The sequence below is a fragment of the Capra hircus genome, chromosome 13 (genome assembly GCF_001704415.2).
Source record: "Capra hircus breed San Clemente chromosome 13, ASM170441v1, whole genome shotgun sequence".
NCBI classification, from domain to species: Eukaryota; Metazoa; Chordata; class Mammalia; order Artiodactyla; family Bovidae; genus Capra; species Capra hircus.
This window is the reverse complement of record NC_030820.1, coordinates 15,984,232-16,001,387: the sequence shown is the minus strand read 5'-3', so window position 1 is coordinate 16,001,387 and position 17,156 is coordinate 15,984,232. Positions and strand designations below refer to the sequence as shown.

General features: G+C 36.9%; 1 protein-coding gene across 1 annotated transcript in view; it reads left to right on the top strand.

Moving 5' to 3' along the window:
* The window catches only part of UPF2 (UPF2 regulator of nonsense transcripts homolog (yeast)), a 94,502-nt gene that overhangs the window by 52,194 nt on the left and 25,152 nt on the right, over nt 1-17,156 (top strand). Inside the window, exons 12-15 of the mRNA XM_005687853.3 lie at nt 6,759-6,944; nt 8,783-8,986; nt 9,688-9,963; nt 12,307-12,490. Coding sequence (XP_005687910.1) covers nt 6,759-6,944; nt 8,783-8,986; nt 9,688-9,963; nt 12,307-12,490 — 850 coding nt within the window. The remainder of the gene's footprint in view (nt 1-6,758; nt 6,945-8,782; nt 8,987-9,687; nt 9,964-12,306; nt 12,491-17,156) is intronic.

The window sequence follows — 17,156 nt, the reverse complement described above, 5'->3', positions numbered from 1 at the left end:
CTTCGTCTAGTGTTGATATGTCATGAAAGGTTTCCTGAAAAAATAGTATTTATTTTAGAGACTAACCTGAACCTCAAAGGCAGAGAAGAGAGACACACTGAGTTAAGTGGCAGCAGATAAGACTGGAGAGGTAGACACAGCCTAGATTATAAAAAGCACCCTGAGTCTGAGTGCTGTGCTATAAAACTGATACCCCCTCCCCCCGATGGTAGTGAGTAGCTATTGAAAGATGGATATGTATGGATAGGATAGGTATGATCAGATTTAATTTTTTAGAAAGATCAGTATAGAGGAGATGATTGAGATGGCTGAGGCTGGAGATAGACAGAACAGTGAAATGGCTGTTTTCAGATCTTACAGAGAAAAAAAGAAATGTTAGGCTGGGAAGATGAGGAATGGTAACTGGCTATATGAAGAATTTTACGAGGTAGAACTGGTGAGACGTGGTGAGATAATGAGAAAGAGAAAGTGCCCTAAGGTAACACCCCAGATTCCATCTTGAGCATCCCAGCAGATGATGGTTCCAGTCACAGAGATGAGAAAATAGAAGAGAGGAAGAGAGGGTGAGTTTGGTTTGAAATACACCAGTGCTTATCAGTTCAGTTCAGTCGCTCACTCCTGTCTGATTCTTTGCGAATCATGGACTGCAGCATGCCAGGCTTCCCTGTCCATCACCCAACTCCCAGAGCTTGCTCAAACCCATGTCCATTGAGTTGGTGATGCCATCCAGCCATCTCATCCTCTGTTGTCCCCTTCTCGTGCCTTCAATCTTTCCCAGCATCAGGGTCTTTTCCAATGAGTCAGTTCTTTGCATCAGGTGGCCAAAGTATTGGAGTTTCAGCTTCAGCTTCCAGTGAATATTCAGGACTGATTTCCTTCAGGATGGTTTGATCTTCTTGCAGTACAAGGGACTCTCAAGAGTCTTCTCCAAAGCCACAGTTGAAAAGCATCGATTCTTTGGTGCTCAGCTTTCTTTATAATCCAACTCTCACATCCATACATGACTACTGGAAAACCATAGCTTTGACTAGACAGACTTCTGTTGGCAAGGTAATGTCTCTGCTTTTTGATATGCAGTCTCGGGTTGATTATAACTTTTCTTCCAAGGAGCAAGAGTCTTTTAATTTCATGGCTGCAGTCACCATCTGCAGTGATTTTGGAGCCCAAGAAAGTAAAGTCTATCACTGTTTCCATTGTTTCCCCATCTATTTGCCATGAAGTGATGGGACGGGATGTCATGATCTTTGTTTTTTGACTGTTTAGTTTAAGCCAGCTTTTTCATGCTTCTCTTTCACTTTCATCAAGAGGCTCTTTAGTTTCTCTCTGCTTTCTGCCATAAGGGTGGTGTCATCTGCATATCTGAGGTTATTTATATTTCTCCTGGCGATCTTGATTCCAGCTTGTGTTTCATTGAGCCCAGCATTTCACATGATATACTCTGCATACAAGTTAAATAAGCAGGGTGACAATATACAGCCTTGACGTACTCCTTTCCCAGTTTGGAACTGGTCTGTTGTTCCATGTCTGGTTCTAACAGTTGCTTCTTGACCTGCATACAGATTTCTTGGCAGGCAGGTAAGGTGTTCTGGTATTCCCATCTCTTGAAGAATTTTCCACAGTTTGTTGTGATCCACACAGTCAGAAGCTTTGGCATCATCAATTAGAGCAGAAGTAGATGTTTCTCTGGAATTCTCTTGCTTTTTTGATGATCCAGTGGATGTTGGCAATTTGATATCTGATTCCTCTGCCTTTTCTAAATCCAGCTTGAACATCTGGAAGTTCATAGTTCATGTACTGTTGAAGCCTGACGTGGAGAATTTTCAGCATTACTTGCGTGTGCGATGAGTGCAATTATGCGATAGTTTGAACATTCTTTGGCATTGCCCTTCTTTGGGATTGGAATGAAAACTGACCTTTTTCAGTCCTGTGGCCACTGCTGAGTTTTCCAAATTTGCTGGCATATTGGATGCAGCACTTTCACAGCATCATCTTTTAGAATATGAAATAGCTCAACTGGAATTCGATCACGTCCACTAGCCTTGTTCACAGTGATGCTTCCTAAGGCCCACTTGACTTCACATTCCAGGATGTCTGAGTGATCACACCATCGTGATTATCTGGATCATGAAGATCTTTTTTGTATTGTTGTTCTGTGTGTTCTTACCACCTCTTCTTAATTTCTTCTGCTTCTATTAGGTCCATACCATTTCTATCCTTTATTGCACCCATCTTTGCATGAAATAGTACCTTGTTATCTCTAATTTTCTTGAAGAGATCTCTAGTCTTTCCCATTGTATTGTTTTCCTCTATTTCCTTGCGCTGATCACTGAGGAAGGCTTTCTTATCTCTCCTTCCTATTCTTTGGAACTCTGCATTCAAATGGGTATATCTGTCCTTTTCTCCTTTGCCTTTAGCTTCTCTTCTTTTCTCAGGTATTTTTAAGGTCTCCTCAGACAACCATTTTGCCTTTTTGCATTTCTTTTTCTTGGGGATGGTCTTGATCACTGCCTCCTGAACAGTGTCACGAACCTCCATCCATAGTTCTTCGGGCACTCTGCCTATCAGATAGATCTATACCCTTGAATCTGTTTGTCACTTCCACTGTATCTAAATCAAAGGGATTTGATTTAGATCATACCTGAATGGTCTAGTGGTTTACCCTGCTTTATTCAATTTAAGTCTGAATTTGGCAATAAGGAGTTCATGGTCTGAGCCACAGTCAGCTCCCGATCTTGTTCTTCATGGCTGTATAGAGCTTTTCCATCTTTGGTTGCAAAGAATATAATCAGTCTGATTTTAGTATTGACCATCTGGTGATGTCCATGTGTAGAGTCTTCTCTTGTGTTGTTGGAAGAGGGTGTTTGCTATGACCATTGTGTTCTCTTGGCAAAACTGTTAGCCTTTGCTCTGCCTCATTTTGTACTCCTCAAGACCAAATTGCCCTTGAGGATTGCATGACTCTTGACTTCCTACCTTTTCATTCCAGTCCCCTGTGATGAAAATGACACCTTTTTTGGGTGTTAGTTCTAGAAAGTCTTGTAGGTTTTCATAGAACCGTTCAGCTTTAGCTTCTTCAGCATTACTGGTTGGGGCATAGACTTGGATTACCGTGATATTGAATGGTTTGCCTTGGAAATGAACAGAGATTATTCTGTCATTTTTGAGATTGTACCCAAGTACTGCATTTTAGACTCTTGTTGACTGTGAGGACTACTCCATTTCTTCTAAGGGATTCTTGCCCACAGTAGTAGATACAATGGTCATCTGAATTAAATTCTACCATTCCAGTCTATTTTAGTTCACCAATTCCTAAAATGTTGATGTTCACTCTTGCCGTCTCCTGTGTGACGACTTTTAATTTACCTTCATTCATAGACCTAAGCAGAGAAGGCAATGGCACCCCACTCCAGTACTCTTGCCTGGAAAATCCAATGGACAGAGGAGCCTGGTGGACTGCAGTCCATCGGGTCACTAAGAGTTGGATATGACTGAGGAACTTCACTTTCACTTTTCACTTTCACGCATTGGAGAAGGAAATGGCAACCCACTCCAGTGTTCTTGCCTGGAGAATCCCAGGGACAGGGGAGCCTGGTGGGCTGCCGTCTCTGGGGTTGCACAGAGTTGAACACGACTGAAGTGACTTAGCAGCATGGACCTAAGATTCCCGGTTCCTATGCAGTATTGCTCTTTACAACGTTGGACTTTACTTCCATCACCAGTCACATCCACACCTGGGTGTTGTTTTCACTTTAGCTCCATCTCCTTATTCTTTCTCTTCTCCAGTAGCATATTAGGCACCTACCAGCCTGGGGATTTCATCTTTCAGTGTCATATCTTACTGCCTTTGCATACTGTTCATGGGTTCTCAAGGCAAGAATAGTGAAGTGGTTTGCCTTTCCCTTCTCCAGTGGACTGTGTTTTGTCAGAACTCTCCACCATGACCTGTCTGTCTTGGATGGCCCAACACAGCATGGCTTATAGTTTCATTGAGTTAGACAAGGCTGTGGTCCATGTGATCAGTTTGATTAGTTTTCTGTGATTGTGGTTTTCATTCTGTTCGCCCTCTGATGGATAAGGATAAAACTGTATTTTCAGGGATCATTTCTATAGTTTGTTACTAGAGAAATTTCTCTGAACATGTAAAGCACCCAAATGCTTATGGGATGATATAAAAAATATATTCATATTTATTTGGGAACACATATAACCTTTAAACTGGTTGGCATTTAAAATTATTCTTGACTGATGTTAAAAGTAGTTTGCTGTGTGTGTTAGGGGAAGTGGTTCTGAGTAACAGAACAGTAGTCTTCATAACAGGTTGAAACTTGTGTTGATTTAAAACTGGATTATGGGGAGGGGTGTGGGAGGGGGGGTTCAGGATGGGGAACACATGTACACTCATGGTGGATTCAAGTCACTGTATGGCAAAACCAATACAATATTGTAAAACAAACAAATAATTAAAAAAAAAAACTAAAAATCGAGTTACCATATGATCTTACAATCCCACACCAGAGCATATATCCAGAGAAAATGATATTTTGAAAAGATACATGCACCCCAGTGTTCTTAGCAGCACTATTTACAATAGCCAAGACAGAGAAGCAGCCTAAATGTCCATCGACAAATGAATGGGTGAAGAAGATGTGGTGTGTATATACATATATTTATACACACATACAATGGAATATTTTTCAGCCAAAAAAAAAAAAGAATGACCTAATGCCACTTGCAACATTATGGCATTATCATAGAGATTATCATTAAGTGAAGTAAGTCAGAGAAAGACAAACATCATATGATGTCACTTATATGTGGAGTCCAAAATATGTCACAAATGAACTTATTTGTGAAACAGACTCATATATACACATAAGAACAAGTATATGTATAACTGAATCAATTTCCTGTTCACTTAAAACTAACACAACATTGTAAATTAATGATATCTCAATTTTAAAAAGTTAAAAAAAAACATACAAAAGAGAGAAAAAAAAACTGGGTTATGTATGTACAAATGATAAGTGATGTTTTGTCCAGAGAACCTAAAAGGAGTGGTCATTATCTCTAGCCCTGTTCAACAGGGAATTGTTCTGTCTGGAGGAGCCAGCATTAAATAAGTATTCACAGATTGTAGAGTAGATGTCAGGAGAGGACTAGGCTACAACCCATGTACTTTAGCAGATTCATAGACAAGTGAAACAGTTGTGAACCTTGGTATACCCATAACTGAACTTATGAATATCACACTTCTCCCCAGTATGTGATGGCTTTACATTATAGAAACACAGACCATGGGAAAGATTTGAATGTTTTTTTTAAATTCATTTATTAATTTGTGTATTAGTAAACGTTAATTGCAAACCTCCCATACATACTAGGCCGGGCACTGATTAGGTGATGAGTTTATGAACCTGCTGCCACCCCGGCCCTTCCTGAACTTAACAGACACAACTGTCTTTCCAAAACATGAAATCTTGCCTCCATCTGCCACCCCCTGCCACCCTAGTCCAGACACCTTCTTAAAGCTCATCGCGCTTCCCTCCACATGCTTCAAACTTCTGTTCCTACCAACTTCTGCAGAGTCTGGTGTCCCTGAACCCCTCCCCACTTAGAGCTGATCTCATGCCATTTCGTCCCGGCACCATGCTGGCCTGCATTTAGTTCCTGTAGCGGATCCTTCTGTTTTCTCATTGTCTCTTGTCTGGCTATTGCTTCTGCCTCAGCTGCTCTCAACATTTGTCATCCTTCAGAGCACAAACTTCAATGTCGCTTTCCCAGAGAGGCTGTCCCTAACCTATCCTGACTAAAGTGGGCTCTTCTTACTCTCATTATTTTCTTTCGTAACACTAATCACAATTCATATTTAAAAGATTAGTTTATTTGTTGGCTTGTTTGTTCTGTCTTCCTGCAGCAGACTCTTAGGCTTCACAAAGGTACAAACCGTGTCTCTCTTGTTCATTGGTGACTTCCAGCAGAGTGCCAGGTGCCAAGTAAAATGTTTGATGAATGGCTGAGTAAACTCAGTAATTTTAATTCTTACTATAGTGGTGTTTTAAGAACTAGGAGTGCTGTTTGAAGATCTTCAACTGGTTCATCTGTGGTTCTCAACTGGCATGTTGTGGGTATAGGTGTAGCTTGCTACAGAACATCCCACAGTGTATGGAACAGTTCCCATTCCTGCCAGACAAAGAACTTTCCAGTCCAAAATGTCAGTATTGTGAGGCTAAGAAGCCTGAAGTAGATGATTATTGACTGTTTTAATAACCTCCTTGAGCCGATGCTGAGGTCACTGGACGAGTTGTAAGACATTGGAAGGCTTTTAGTTTTCTTGTCTGTAGAGATATGTCAGATTTACCTGGTACAACATTGGATGGCCCAAGCTCTATGAATAAAAAAAATTATTCTGTTTTTGTCTCAGCCCTTAACTTCAGTCACTCATATGTAAGTCTTGTTTTATGTAGAGTTCCTGTAGTTTGGCAGAGTTTTAAGTGAAGTTAAATTTGTAGCAAAGTTCTCTGAGTATTTCATTGGAGAAAGCTTAAGACCAAGCAGGTATGGAGTAATTTGTTCTAAAAACATGACTAGTGATATAGCAGTTAGTATGCTTGTATACTCTTAGAAATACCTAGTAATTATTTTTTTCCCTTTTCTGGCTCTTTATCTTGAAACCTTTTCCCTGAAAGGGCACCTTTAGTAAGGAACAAAGAAACCTTAGAAGAAAGTATTTTGACTGATGTAAGCTTTATACATTTTAGGAACAAATGATGAGAAAGAAACAAGCAATGCATCTCGATGCAAGATATGTCACAATGGTGGAAAATGCATATTACTACTGCAACCCACCTCCAGCTGAAAAAACAGTGAAAAAGAAACGTCCTCCTCTTCAGGAATATGTCCGGAAGCTTTTGTACAAAGATCTCTCCAAGGTTACCACCGAGAAGGTAAATTTTAATGAAATAGAACAGTAGTCAACTTGAGATTTGTGGTAGTGCTGAGCTTGTGTATTAATAACATTCAACCAAATTAATTCTTTTTCATCCTAATGATAATTGTACTGATGCAGTTCACTTTCTTTGTAGCCCACACCAAATTGTTTTAGGTCAAGGACAGATATTTCAGTTTTCCTAAATCAACTCAGTTTATCAGTTGCTTCAGTGCCCTACATAGTATAGATAAGAAATGTAAGTAATTTGCAGTGTTCAAATCTTGTAAATGGAGAAATTGAAGCAGAGCTATTAAAGTCTCGGCAGTGGAGTGATTGATTCCATATAAGTCATCACTAGAGGGAATTTACATGATGATACTTAGTTTATGGGACATAGGTTTTGTTTTCCTTTCTAACCTAATTAAAATGGTAATTCTCTCCGTATTTACTGTTGATGCTGTGTATATTTGAAACAATTACTTAGTCTCTGACACTCTGTAGTGAATTTACCTTTAAATATTTTGCTTCAGTACCAGTGTTCTTAACTTTTAGTAAGTTTTTGGAGGCCTGTGATCCTCTGACATTTAATGATTTTAAATCTCTGGACCTGACTGTATTTTCCTGGAAGAGGGTCTATAGCTTTCTTTAGATTCTCAGCAGGGGTTGATTTCCAGAAGAAATTAAGAACCACTGACCTATTAGCTTTAATTATTGTAGTTACCTCATTGGAACCTTCACTTCTAAGAAAGACATGTTGAATAAACATTTCTTGGTCAGCTCAACAAGTTGAAACAACATGGTATGGGACTTTTTTCTTTTTAGGAAAAAAAAAACCAAATTCTGGACAGAGGAAACCTATGGAAAAGAGGCAAGGAATAATACATGTGTTATAAGTGGCTGGGGTAGAAGGTGATGAGGAATGATAGTGCAACTTTGAACGTCAAAACCACCTTCAGGGAGCCAGAGACAGTAGTTGTTTAAAAAAATAGGACTTGGAAGGGGCTTTAGAATTGGCTAAAAGTTTGAAAAGTATGGAATGTTTATGCATTTGAGATGACATTAACATTTCCATTGAAGCTGATACAAGAACATACTTAGTGCTTGAAAGCTGGATTGTGGATATAGAGTAGAGGTAAAAGGACTACTTTACAAGCTGCTAACAGTATCTATTTTCTTTCAGAATAAATGTGGAAAGAACCAGATGATAAGTAGAGCTCTGCTGATGATCTCATTACCAGTAGAGTTTTTTTTTAAGTAATAGCTAATTTCTATGGGGTGCTTATAATGTGCCAGGCATGTTCCTGTGTACTTCTCACACTTTAACTTGTCAAAACCTTAGAGCAGACTTATGCCCTAAGTGTCATCCCCGCTTTACATGCAAGGAAACTGTGTGTCAGTCTTGATGTTGTGTCCCCATCTTACTACTTAAGTGGTCTTTTAACCAATTGATCTTTAGTTTATTTCCTTATTGGACATTTTTCATTTATATAAAGAAGTGTCTGAGATTATTTACATCAAATGATGCACAAAAGAAAACATTTTTGTTAAGTCTTGGGTATTTCTTTCAGTGACCTGAGTATGAGTGTATACTGCTAGCTTGATTGAAACCCTGGAAACTCTAGGAAATTTGAGGATATTATGAAAGATACAGGGAAAATGTGAATATATTTTGCCAATAATTAGAAAAATCTTATTTTTCCTATCTCTAAAATGAAGAGGCTGATAGGGAACCTCTAAAGTATTTTCCATTTCAAAAGTTCTGTGACTGTACAGTCATAAAATATCTGTATTATTGGACATGTTGGGCTGCTTTGTGCTTATATTAGTAATTTAAATAAAATTCTCTTCATTTAGGTTTTGAGACAGATGAGAAAGTTGCCTTGGCAGGATCAGGAAGTGAAAGACTATGTGATTTGTTGTATGATAAACATCTGGAATGTGAAATACAACAGCATTCACTGTGTAGCCAACCTCTTAGCAGGACTAGTGCTCTACCAGGAAGATGTTGGAATCCATGTTGTGGATGGAGTTTTAGAAGATATTCGATTAGGAATGGAGGTAACAAAGATTTGCACCAAATTGAAATCTGTGGACAATTTAGACAGCTTATAAATCCTATTATTGAAAAATAGGGATTTTAAAACCTTCCTTTCCCCATATGATGTCATTTACTGTTACTCTTTTGGAAATAGTGATTTCTTAATAAACCCTACTTGTGTCAGATTTTCTAGTTTCCTCTCATGCTAATGCTAAAATATTTTTTGCCTCTTTTTCTCAATCCAGTTAAGGTTATTTTAGAAGAATATAGTAAATTTTTATTCTTTCTAGGTCACTCTTAGAGTTCGTTATAGGAACTCATAAATTTATTAATTAGGAGAATTGATACTCACTTGATAAGAATTTCTGTAAGCAGCTTGTTCTATAAGCTTGTTTCCTTAAAATTTATGGATTACAGAGAAAATAAGTTACAGAGGGCTGATAGGGAGAATTACATTTTAACTTTTTTCATGAACTATTCATTTAACAATTTATTATTAAATTTAATATTTAACATGCTCTATTTACTAAAACATTTTAAAGATAGACATTTCCTGCAGAGATAAAAAAGGACACCTATTATTGGAAAAGAAGAAAAGAACCCATTAGTTTTTCTCTGTTCAGTGAGTGATGTTGTCAAGTGACAGAGATGATTTTAGCTCTTCCCAAACACATTTCTGTTCATTAATGGAAATCTGCTTTTTTTTTTCTTCCTGCTTTAGGTTAATCAACCTAAATTTAATCAGAGACGTATCAGCAGTGCCAAGTTCTTGGGGGAACTTTATAATTACAGAATGGTGGAATCGGCCGTTATTTTTAGAACTCTTTATTCTTTCACTTCATTTGGTGTTAACTCTGATGGCTCTCCAAGTTCACTGGACCCTCCTGAGCACCTTTTCAGGATTAGACTGGTGTGCACTATCTTGGATACCTGTGGCCAGTACTTTGACAGAGGTTCCAGTAAACGAAAACTCGATTGCTTCCTTGTGTATTTTCAGGTATACAAATTAAAATATGCAGTTGGCCATCATATAATGCATTGCTTGTGTTACAAAAATATTAAAGCAGTGGAAATTCCCTGGTGTTTCAGTGGTTAGGACTCTACACTTTCACTGCAGAAGACCAAGATTCAATCTCTGGTTGGGGAACTAAGATCCTGCAAGCCACACAGTGCAGCATGCACTACCCCCCCCAAAAAAAAATAAAGGAAAAAGCCATTAGAGAAGAATGCTGTAGCATTCATATATTATGTATAAGATATTTTCATAGATTAATTCTTGTAAGGCTGCTTAGCTTTGGATATTTTAAATATATGATATGTTCTATCATAAACATTCTGATTGCATTTTAAGTTTTGTGATTAATCATTACTTTGGGAAATTATTTTGGTACAGTTTATAAATTTGGTATATGGGTTATTTTTTTATTTGGTACAGAAACTCACGAATTGTGTAATGTTTTTACATTTGATGATAATCTTCTCACTCATCTGTGTTCTGGTTTTATATCTAAAATTCATCTTTCTAAATTTTTTTTAAAGAGAAAAAAATCCCATCGTTAACACTACAAGAAATATTTATTCATTCTTTGTTAAACTCTTGGGTTGTGCTTTCCACGTCTTAAGTTACTTATGTTAGCTTGTGATTTAGAGCAAATACAGTGTAAATTAAATCACATACAAATACAGAGACATTTCTACAACTTCTTTGCAGTTTGTGTTCCAAAAGTTAGCCTGTAGCTTGGTTGTTTGGAATCCAGTCACTATTTCCCATTAAATGCAATGTTATAAGTGCTGTTAGGGGGGCTAGCTCCTTGAGTTCTTCAGATGTTACTGAAATAAAGTACCAGTGGTAGCATTCAGTTCTGTTTGATCATTCCTTTCTATATAATCTATTGTTAGAGTTGTTTTCATTTATCCATTGATGAAAATAAATTTAAAACTACAACTTGAAGAATCAAAAATACATCCAAATAGTAGCTGGGTTTAGGTGGGAGTAACTACTCTTTGGGGAAGAGCTGTTTTTTAACTTTCTTCTACCACTATACCTTTGCATTAAAGGATAACTTGTTACCCCCTTATTTTCTGAATTGATGAGCCAGCAATGGGGAGATGGTGTTGCAGATTTGTGACTCAGATTCCTTGTTGCATGGAAGGAATGCCTTAAGTTGGAGACAGACTGTATTGAAAACAAATTTTGCTGCAGAATGTCAGCTGTCACTGTCAGTGCCCAAAAGCAGGGCTCCTTTGAGAAGAGTGTCCTTCTTTGCACTCACTCTGACATCACTGACAGAAAAGAGCCACTCAGAGATATTCAGAAGTAGGAAGAGACAAAAGTATTCTCCACATGATTAACAGCAGGACTGTGTGGCAAGGATATACTTAGAGCATGGAAGTAAGAAGTGGGTGAGGCCTGGGAGAGGTGGTCAGTGTATGCTACCTGTAATAGTGTCCATTTTTGTACTGGAAGTCAGATAGAAAGATCCCCTGCAGCAGTGCTTCTAAACTTCAGTGTGCACACACATTGCCTGAGGATATTTTTACAGTGCACACGCTGTGATTCAGCTGGCCTATGATGGGGGAGTCATAAGATTCCGTATGTCTAACAGGCTGTGGGTTCCCACAGTTGGAATAGCAAAGATAGAGTCGGACATGACTGAAGTGACAGTAGCAGCAGCAGAACAAATTGGAGAGGATGATTAAACAACCAGAGAAATAGCTGTTTATATACAAGTAAATTTGTGGGTTGTGCTTTTTAGTTAAACTTGAGAATTACAGGTACAAAATAGAAGGAAGGAGCCAGGCTAGAATATGAGAGGGAGTATATCTGAACAGTGCCATATACACAGTAGATGTTCAATAAATGCTTGTTGATTTCTGATTTTTATATATTCAGTAGCCCTGTCTTTAGATACTTTGACTCTTTAAAATATCAAAGCAAGTAGTATAGAGAAACATGTATCAAAACCATGGCCTCAAGTTTGGTGGTTTTTGTAAAATTAAATACTTTCAAGCCCTTTTTGGGATGTGGGAATGGAGTTTCTGCCTGGTTTCAGTACCTGTATTTGGTGTTTATTTATAATTTTTCCTTGCTTTTAAAAAAGATTACGACAGATATAGTAAAAAAGTGTATTTAAAGTTACCAAATGGCTTAGAAACAGACTAGATGGAGGGAAATAAATGTGTTATGATCATTGCTATTGACCATTAATAAAAATGTAGGTGTCTTGTCCAACTCTTTAGCTTAGTTGTTATAACTAGGTGAAGTCACAATATAGATTATTATTTTAAATATTTTGTTATTAATTTCTTATAGCTAAATTTATTTTTCATTTGTTATCAGCGTTATGTTTGGTGGAAGAAAAGTTTGGAGGTTTGGACAAAAGACCATCCATTTCCTATTGACATAGATTACATGATCAGTGACACACTAGAACTGCTAAGACCAAAGATCAAACTCTGTAATTCTCTGGAAGAATCCATCAGGCAGGTACACGACTTGGAACGAGAATTCTTAATAAAACTAGGTAAGCAATTAATTACAGAGAAAAGGTAAAGATGATATTTGGCAGATTGTTTCTAGGATTTGCTTTATAATGTTTTCAGTTAGCTTTTACTTTTTGTATACTTTTAATTTTTTGATGCTGAGTGTTACATAATAGTGTTAGGTAAGATCTGGGGGGCTTACTTCTTCATTAAAAATCCCAAATTAGAGGAAAACAGTCATGTAAAACTTGAAACAAATGATGGTGATGGAAAAACAATCCTGTCAGCATCTCTGAATTTTACAGTTTTTGGTTGCTAATTTAAAAGTCTACCTTTGATTAAAGCATCTCATATACTGTATATATTTTCAACAAACACTATTTCCTAAGACAGAGCAGGCTTGACGCTATAAAGGGAGTGCCAATTAGAAGTTTGAAACTATCCTACAGAATTTCAGACCCTCGTCACTGAGGAAGTTGTCTCCCCCTCTAAAGACTAGAGGACATGTGAGAAGCATGCTGCAGGAGAGTTGGTCTCTTTACTGTCTCAGTGTCCTTTAGCTATTGTTCTGGAAGCAGAATTGGTAAGGAACTGGATAAGCTGACTAGCCTTGCTAGTGGAAATAATTGGAATAAGGTGGGGCCTTTCCAGTGTGGTTTGCTTGCTGATAGTTCTTAGCATGTTGTAGTCATTTCAAAGTGACATGATTTCAGCCTACAAATTTAGCATTTTATTAGGAGATCCTTACCATGACCGATTGTAATAATTGTATAAATTTACTATGTTGCATATCTGAGAAACCACTTTCATGGCAAAGGCACTGGTGATTCTTTTCCTCTAAAACAATTTTTTTCATATTACATCATCATATTAATAGGGTTTCTTTCTCCAAGGCAAACCCTTTTTTGAAGAATGTGATTGCTATTATCTATCTGAGCATTGCTTTAAAGATGCTACTGATTATGTAACTATTCACTTTCCTACTTACCAACCCATAAAGACACATGTGGTTCTTTTTATTGTTTAACTTTGTCCCAAATAATCCACTTTCTTTTCCTTTTCAGATTTCTAATTGTATACAGGGATTATTTCAAGCAGATTGTTTATCTACTTGTTTATTTCATTTACTTATATGCTTTGAAATAGTCTTGTTACCCAAAGACTTAAGAATGAATGGCACTCCCTGTATAGTGGACATAAGGAAATACTAATTGGATACCCAATTTGGTAGCAGTAAAGAGAGCAGTATGATTTACACGTTATAGAGCAAAGAATTAAAGAACTTGAGGCTTCTTTTGAAGAATCTGTCCTTCTTTAGAATGTGGAAAGGAAAAAAATAGGCCGTCATTTGCAAATGCAGTTCTAAAGATGGTGTCAACTGGGATCATTATGCCCTCAAGTAGACCCATTTCCCTTCTGTTTTAGAGTCTAAATATCAGAGAGAAGATACACATGAATATATATATATTAAATCTGTTTCCTTGCTAAACCATAAGATGATACAGCGTCTTGCCTTTGGTAGTTTTTTGTTTTCAACCACTTGTAAATTTATTATCATTCTAATTTTATAGCAACCCAGTGCTAACTTAATAGAATTTTCTTATATTTAAAAACCATTTTAATATTATTAAAAGTAATAAAAATGTTCATGACAGAAAATTTGAAGAATTGTAAGAAAACAAAAATCACTTATTTAGTATGCAAAGATAATCACATTATTAACATTTTGATGCATGTTCTGTTTAAAATTTTTTTTACGTTTGCAGTTTTATAACTGGACTTTTTTCTGTCTAATATATAATGAAATTTTCTGACAAAATACTTTTCTAAACCTTTAATTTTAAAACAGCGGTCTTATTTTCCTTTGTGTGAATGCATTAATTCTGTTTGACATTTGGGTTATTGCTAATTTTGCATCACTGTAAATAACATTGTTATTTTTGTGTGTATCTTGATTGTCTCAAGGTAGAGAGAATTACTAGCTCTATGACATTCTCTTTAAGAACAAAACCAACATGGTAATAAGCAATGTAATATAACTCTGGTTTGGAAGTTGTAGATTATATCATAAGGAACAGAAATGGAGGTAATAAAAATGAAAGAAGTCATGAATAAATTGTTTATACAACAGAAGAGTATATTTCATAAATTAGAAATAAAATTAGCAGAATAAAATGCCCAGAAGTCATCCAGTTTAATATAAAACAATTTAGTGTATGATGAAATAGGAGTCTTAAAATAGGATAAGAGCAACAGGTGAGCATTTGGGAGGAAAATTGATACAGAGCCACGTCTTACATCATCAAACTCCAGATGTATTAAAGAGTTAAATATTTATTTTTAAAAAGTTAAAAATAGATCTGATCATCAGATATTTGGAGAGGTGTTAATTTTCCTAAATTTTAAAATGATACAGGAAAGCATGCATACGTTGACATATTTGGGTTTTAAGACTTTCGTACAATGAAAAAATAAGTTCGAAGTGAAAATAGCTCCTGTGCCAAGGAGCTATTATTTACATAAAGAGCACAGGCAAACTGATGAAAGTAGAACACCCAGTAGATGAATGAACATGACATAGTCAAATAAGTGAGGGCAGGAAGAGTTGGTATTTTTATTAAGTACTATCTGTTTCCCAAAATTAAAGTGGAAGGTATTGTTCATACTTGACCAAAGAGTTAGGTAACGCCCAAATCAAAACACTGGGTTAACCAACTGAGCCAGAATTCAAACTGCTCTTTCTGACATACTGGGTGTGTGGGGGAAATGCTCAGTATGTCTAGTTGAGCAAAGAAATAACAGATGAAAAACCATTTGGAAGAGAGGGAGTGTTACAATTATTACTCTCTGTCAAGAACAGGAAAACTGAGGCACCAAAGTAGCTCACATTCAAGAGAACAATATTTGACTTTGGTCCAAGTACACTTCATTCTGACCCATACTGTAAACATTTTACTCTCTAGGTTTTACATTTTATTAACGTCATGTCCTTTATATGTGCATTTTTATCTGCCTTGCTTATTTTAGACTGAGTGTGTCCTAGAGGTCAGAAACTGAATAGTTTATTATCCAGCTTAGCAAATGCAAAATATGTTTATAAACTCCTTTTGAAACTAACTTGCAATGCAAATGAAAATGTGTTAGAAATAGTAGTATTTTCCTTACAAATTATGGCTATCAAAACAAAGGTATTTACCATTACAGTTCTCCTCATGACATATATTTTAAAGTGGCTATAAAAAAGATGTAATGATATATTGCTGCTGCTGCTCCTAAGTTGCATCAGTCGTGTCCGACTCTGTGCGACCCCATAGACAGCCTCCTACCAGGCTCCTCTGTCCCTGGGATTCTCCAGGCAAGAACACTGGAGTGGGTTGCCATTTCCTTCTCCAGTGCATGAAAGTGAAAAGTGAAAGTGAAGTCGCTCAGTCACGTCTGACTCTTAGCGACCTTGTGGACTACAGCCTACCAGGCTCCTCCATCCATGGGATTTTCCAGGCAAGAGTACTGGAGCGGGGTGCCATTGCCTTCTAATGATATATTAGGTCATGTCGTTTATCAGTGCTGTGACATTTTTAGGTTTATACGGCCCTGATTTTTAATTTTTTGCCTTTGATCACATAAAAGCCCAGTATTTTGCTCTCGTTCAAATAAATACATGAATAAAATAGTGAGTTAGTGGTATCAATCAGAGACAGCAGGGTTTTTTTGTCAGTATTATTATATTTTTTCAAAATAGATCTAGCTCAGATTCATCCATCTCTCCTCACCTTTTTAATTTCCGAACTTGATTGTACTGCTTTCATCACTTTGTAGTCTCTGTTTTTGTCAGTTCTTAGTTAATTGCTCAGACTTAAGACACGAGTAATTTTTTTTGCTGTTGTTGATTGTGTTAATTTTTCAGACTTTCTGGACTCCAGTATACCTCATAAAAGAGAGGGCTAAATCCTATCATTACTAAAGTTTCTGTCTGCTCTAATTGTGTAAGATTCTGTGAATAAACAAGGGTTTACTAAATACCTACTGTGTATTTATCAATATATGGCCTCTAATAAGTTTTGAATATATAAAAGAAGTTTTTTGTTCTCAAAGGCCTTGTACTGTGACATAACATTTATTGAAATCATTAGAAAAACCATTGCATGGTGTATCTTTAAATGCAGTTCGCCAAGTAGCTTTATCAATTCTATGATCAATTCTCCAAGTAGCTTTAGGAACAAGTAGGAGGAAAAGTAATACTCATTAAGTTTATTCAGGAAAGGAAACTTAGACTGAATTTGAAGAATGTATAGGATTTAAAAGAGCATATTGAAAGATATTCTATATTGAGAAGCAATTTGGTGAGCAGGACCCCAAGGAAATATGCTTTATGATACAGAAGAGTCTGCCCCAACTACGGGAGAAGGCTTGATTAAGACTTGAAATTGTGGGGAAAAGTCAGATCATATGAGGCTGTGGAATGTGCACCTTCAAAGTAGAGTGTAGTTTGGAACTCACATAATAATAAAGAATTTACTAGGCAGTGAGATGTGGATGAACATGGTAGGTGGCCCATATTCACACGAGGGCATTGCCTCTGGAGGAACACACTGTTAGGAAGGAAAAAACAGCTCTGTGATGACACACGTTAGAAGTGTCACCGTGTATCTGCCTCCTCTGTCTTAATTTGCAGATATTCAAATTAAGAGTCAAATGTGATTTCTGCAT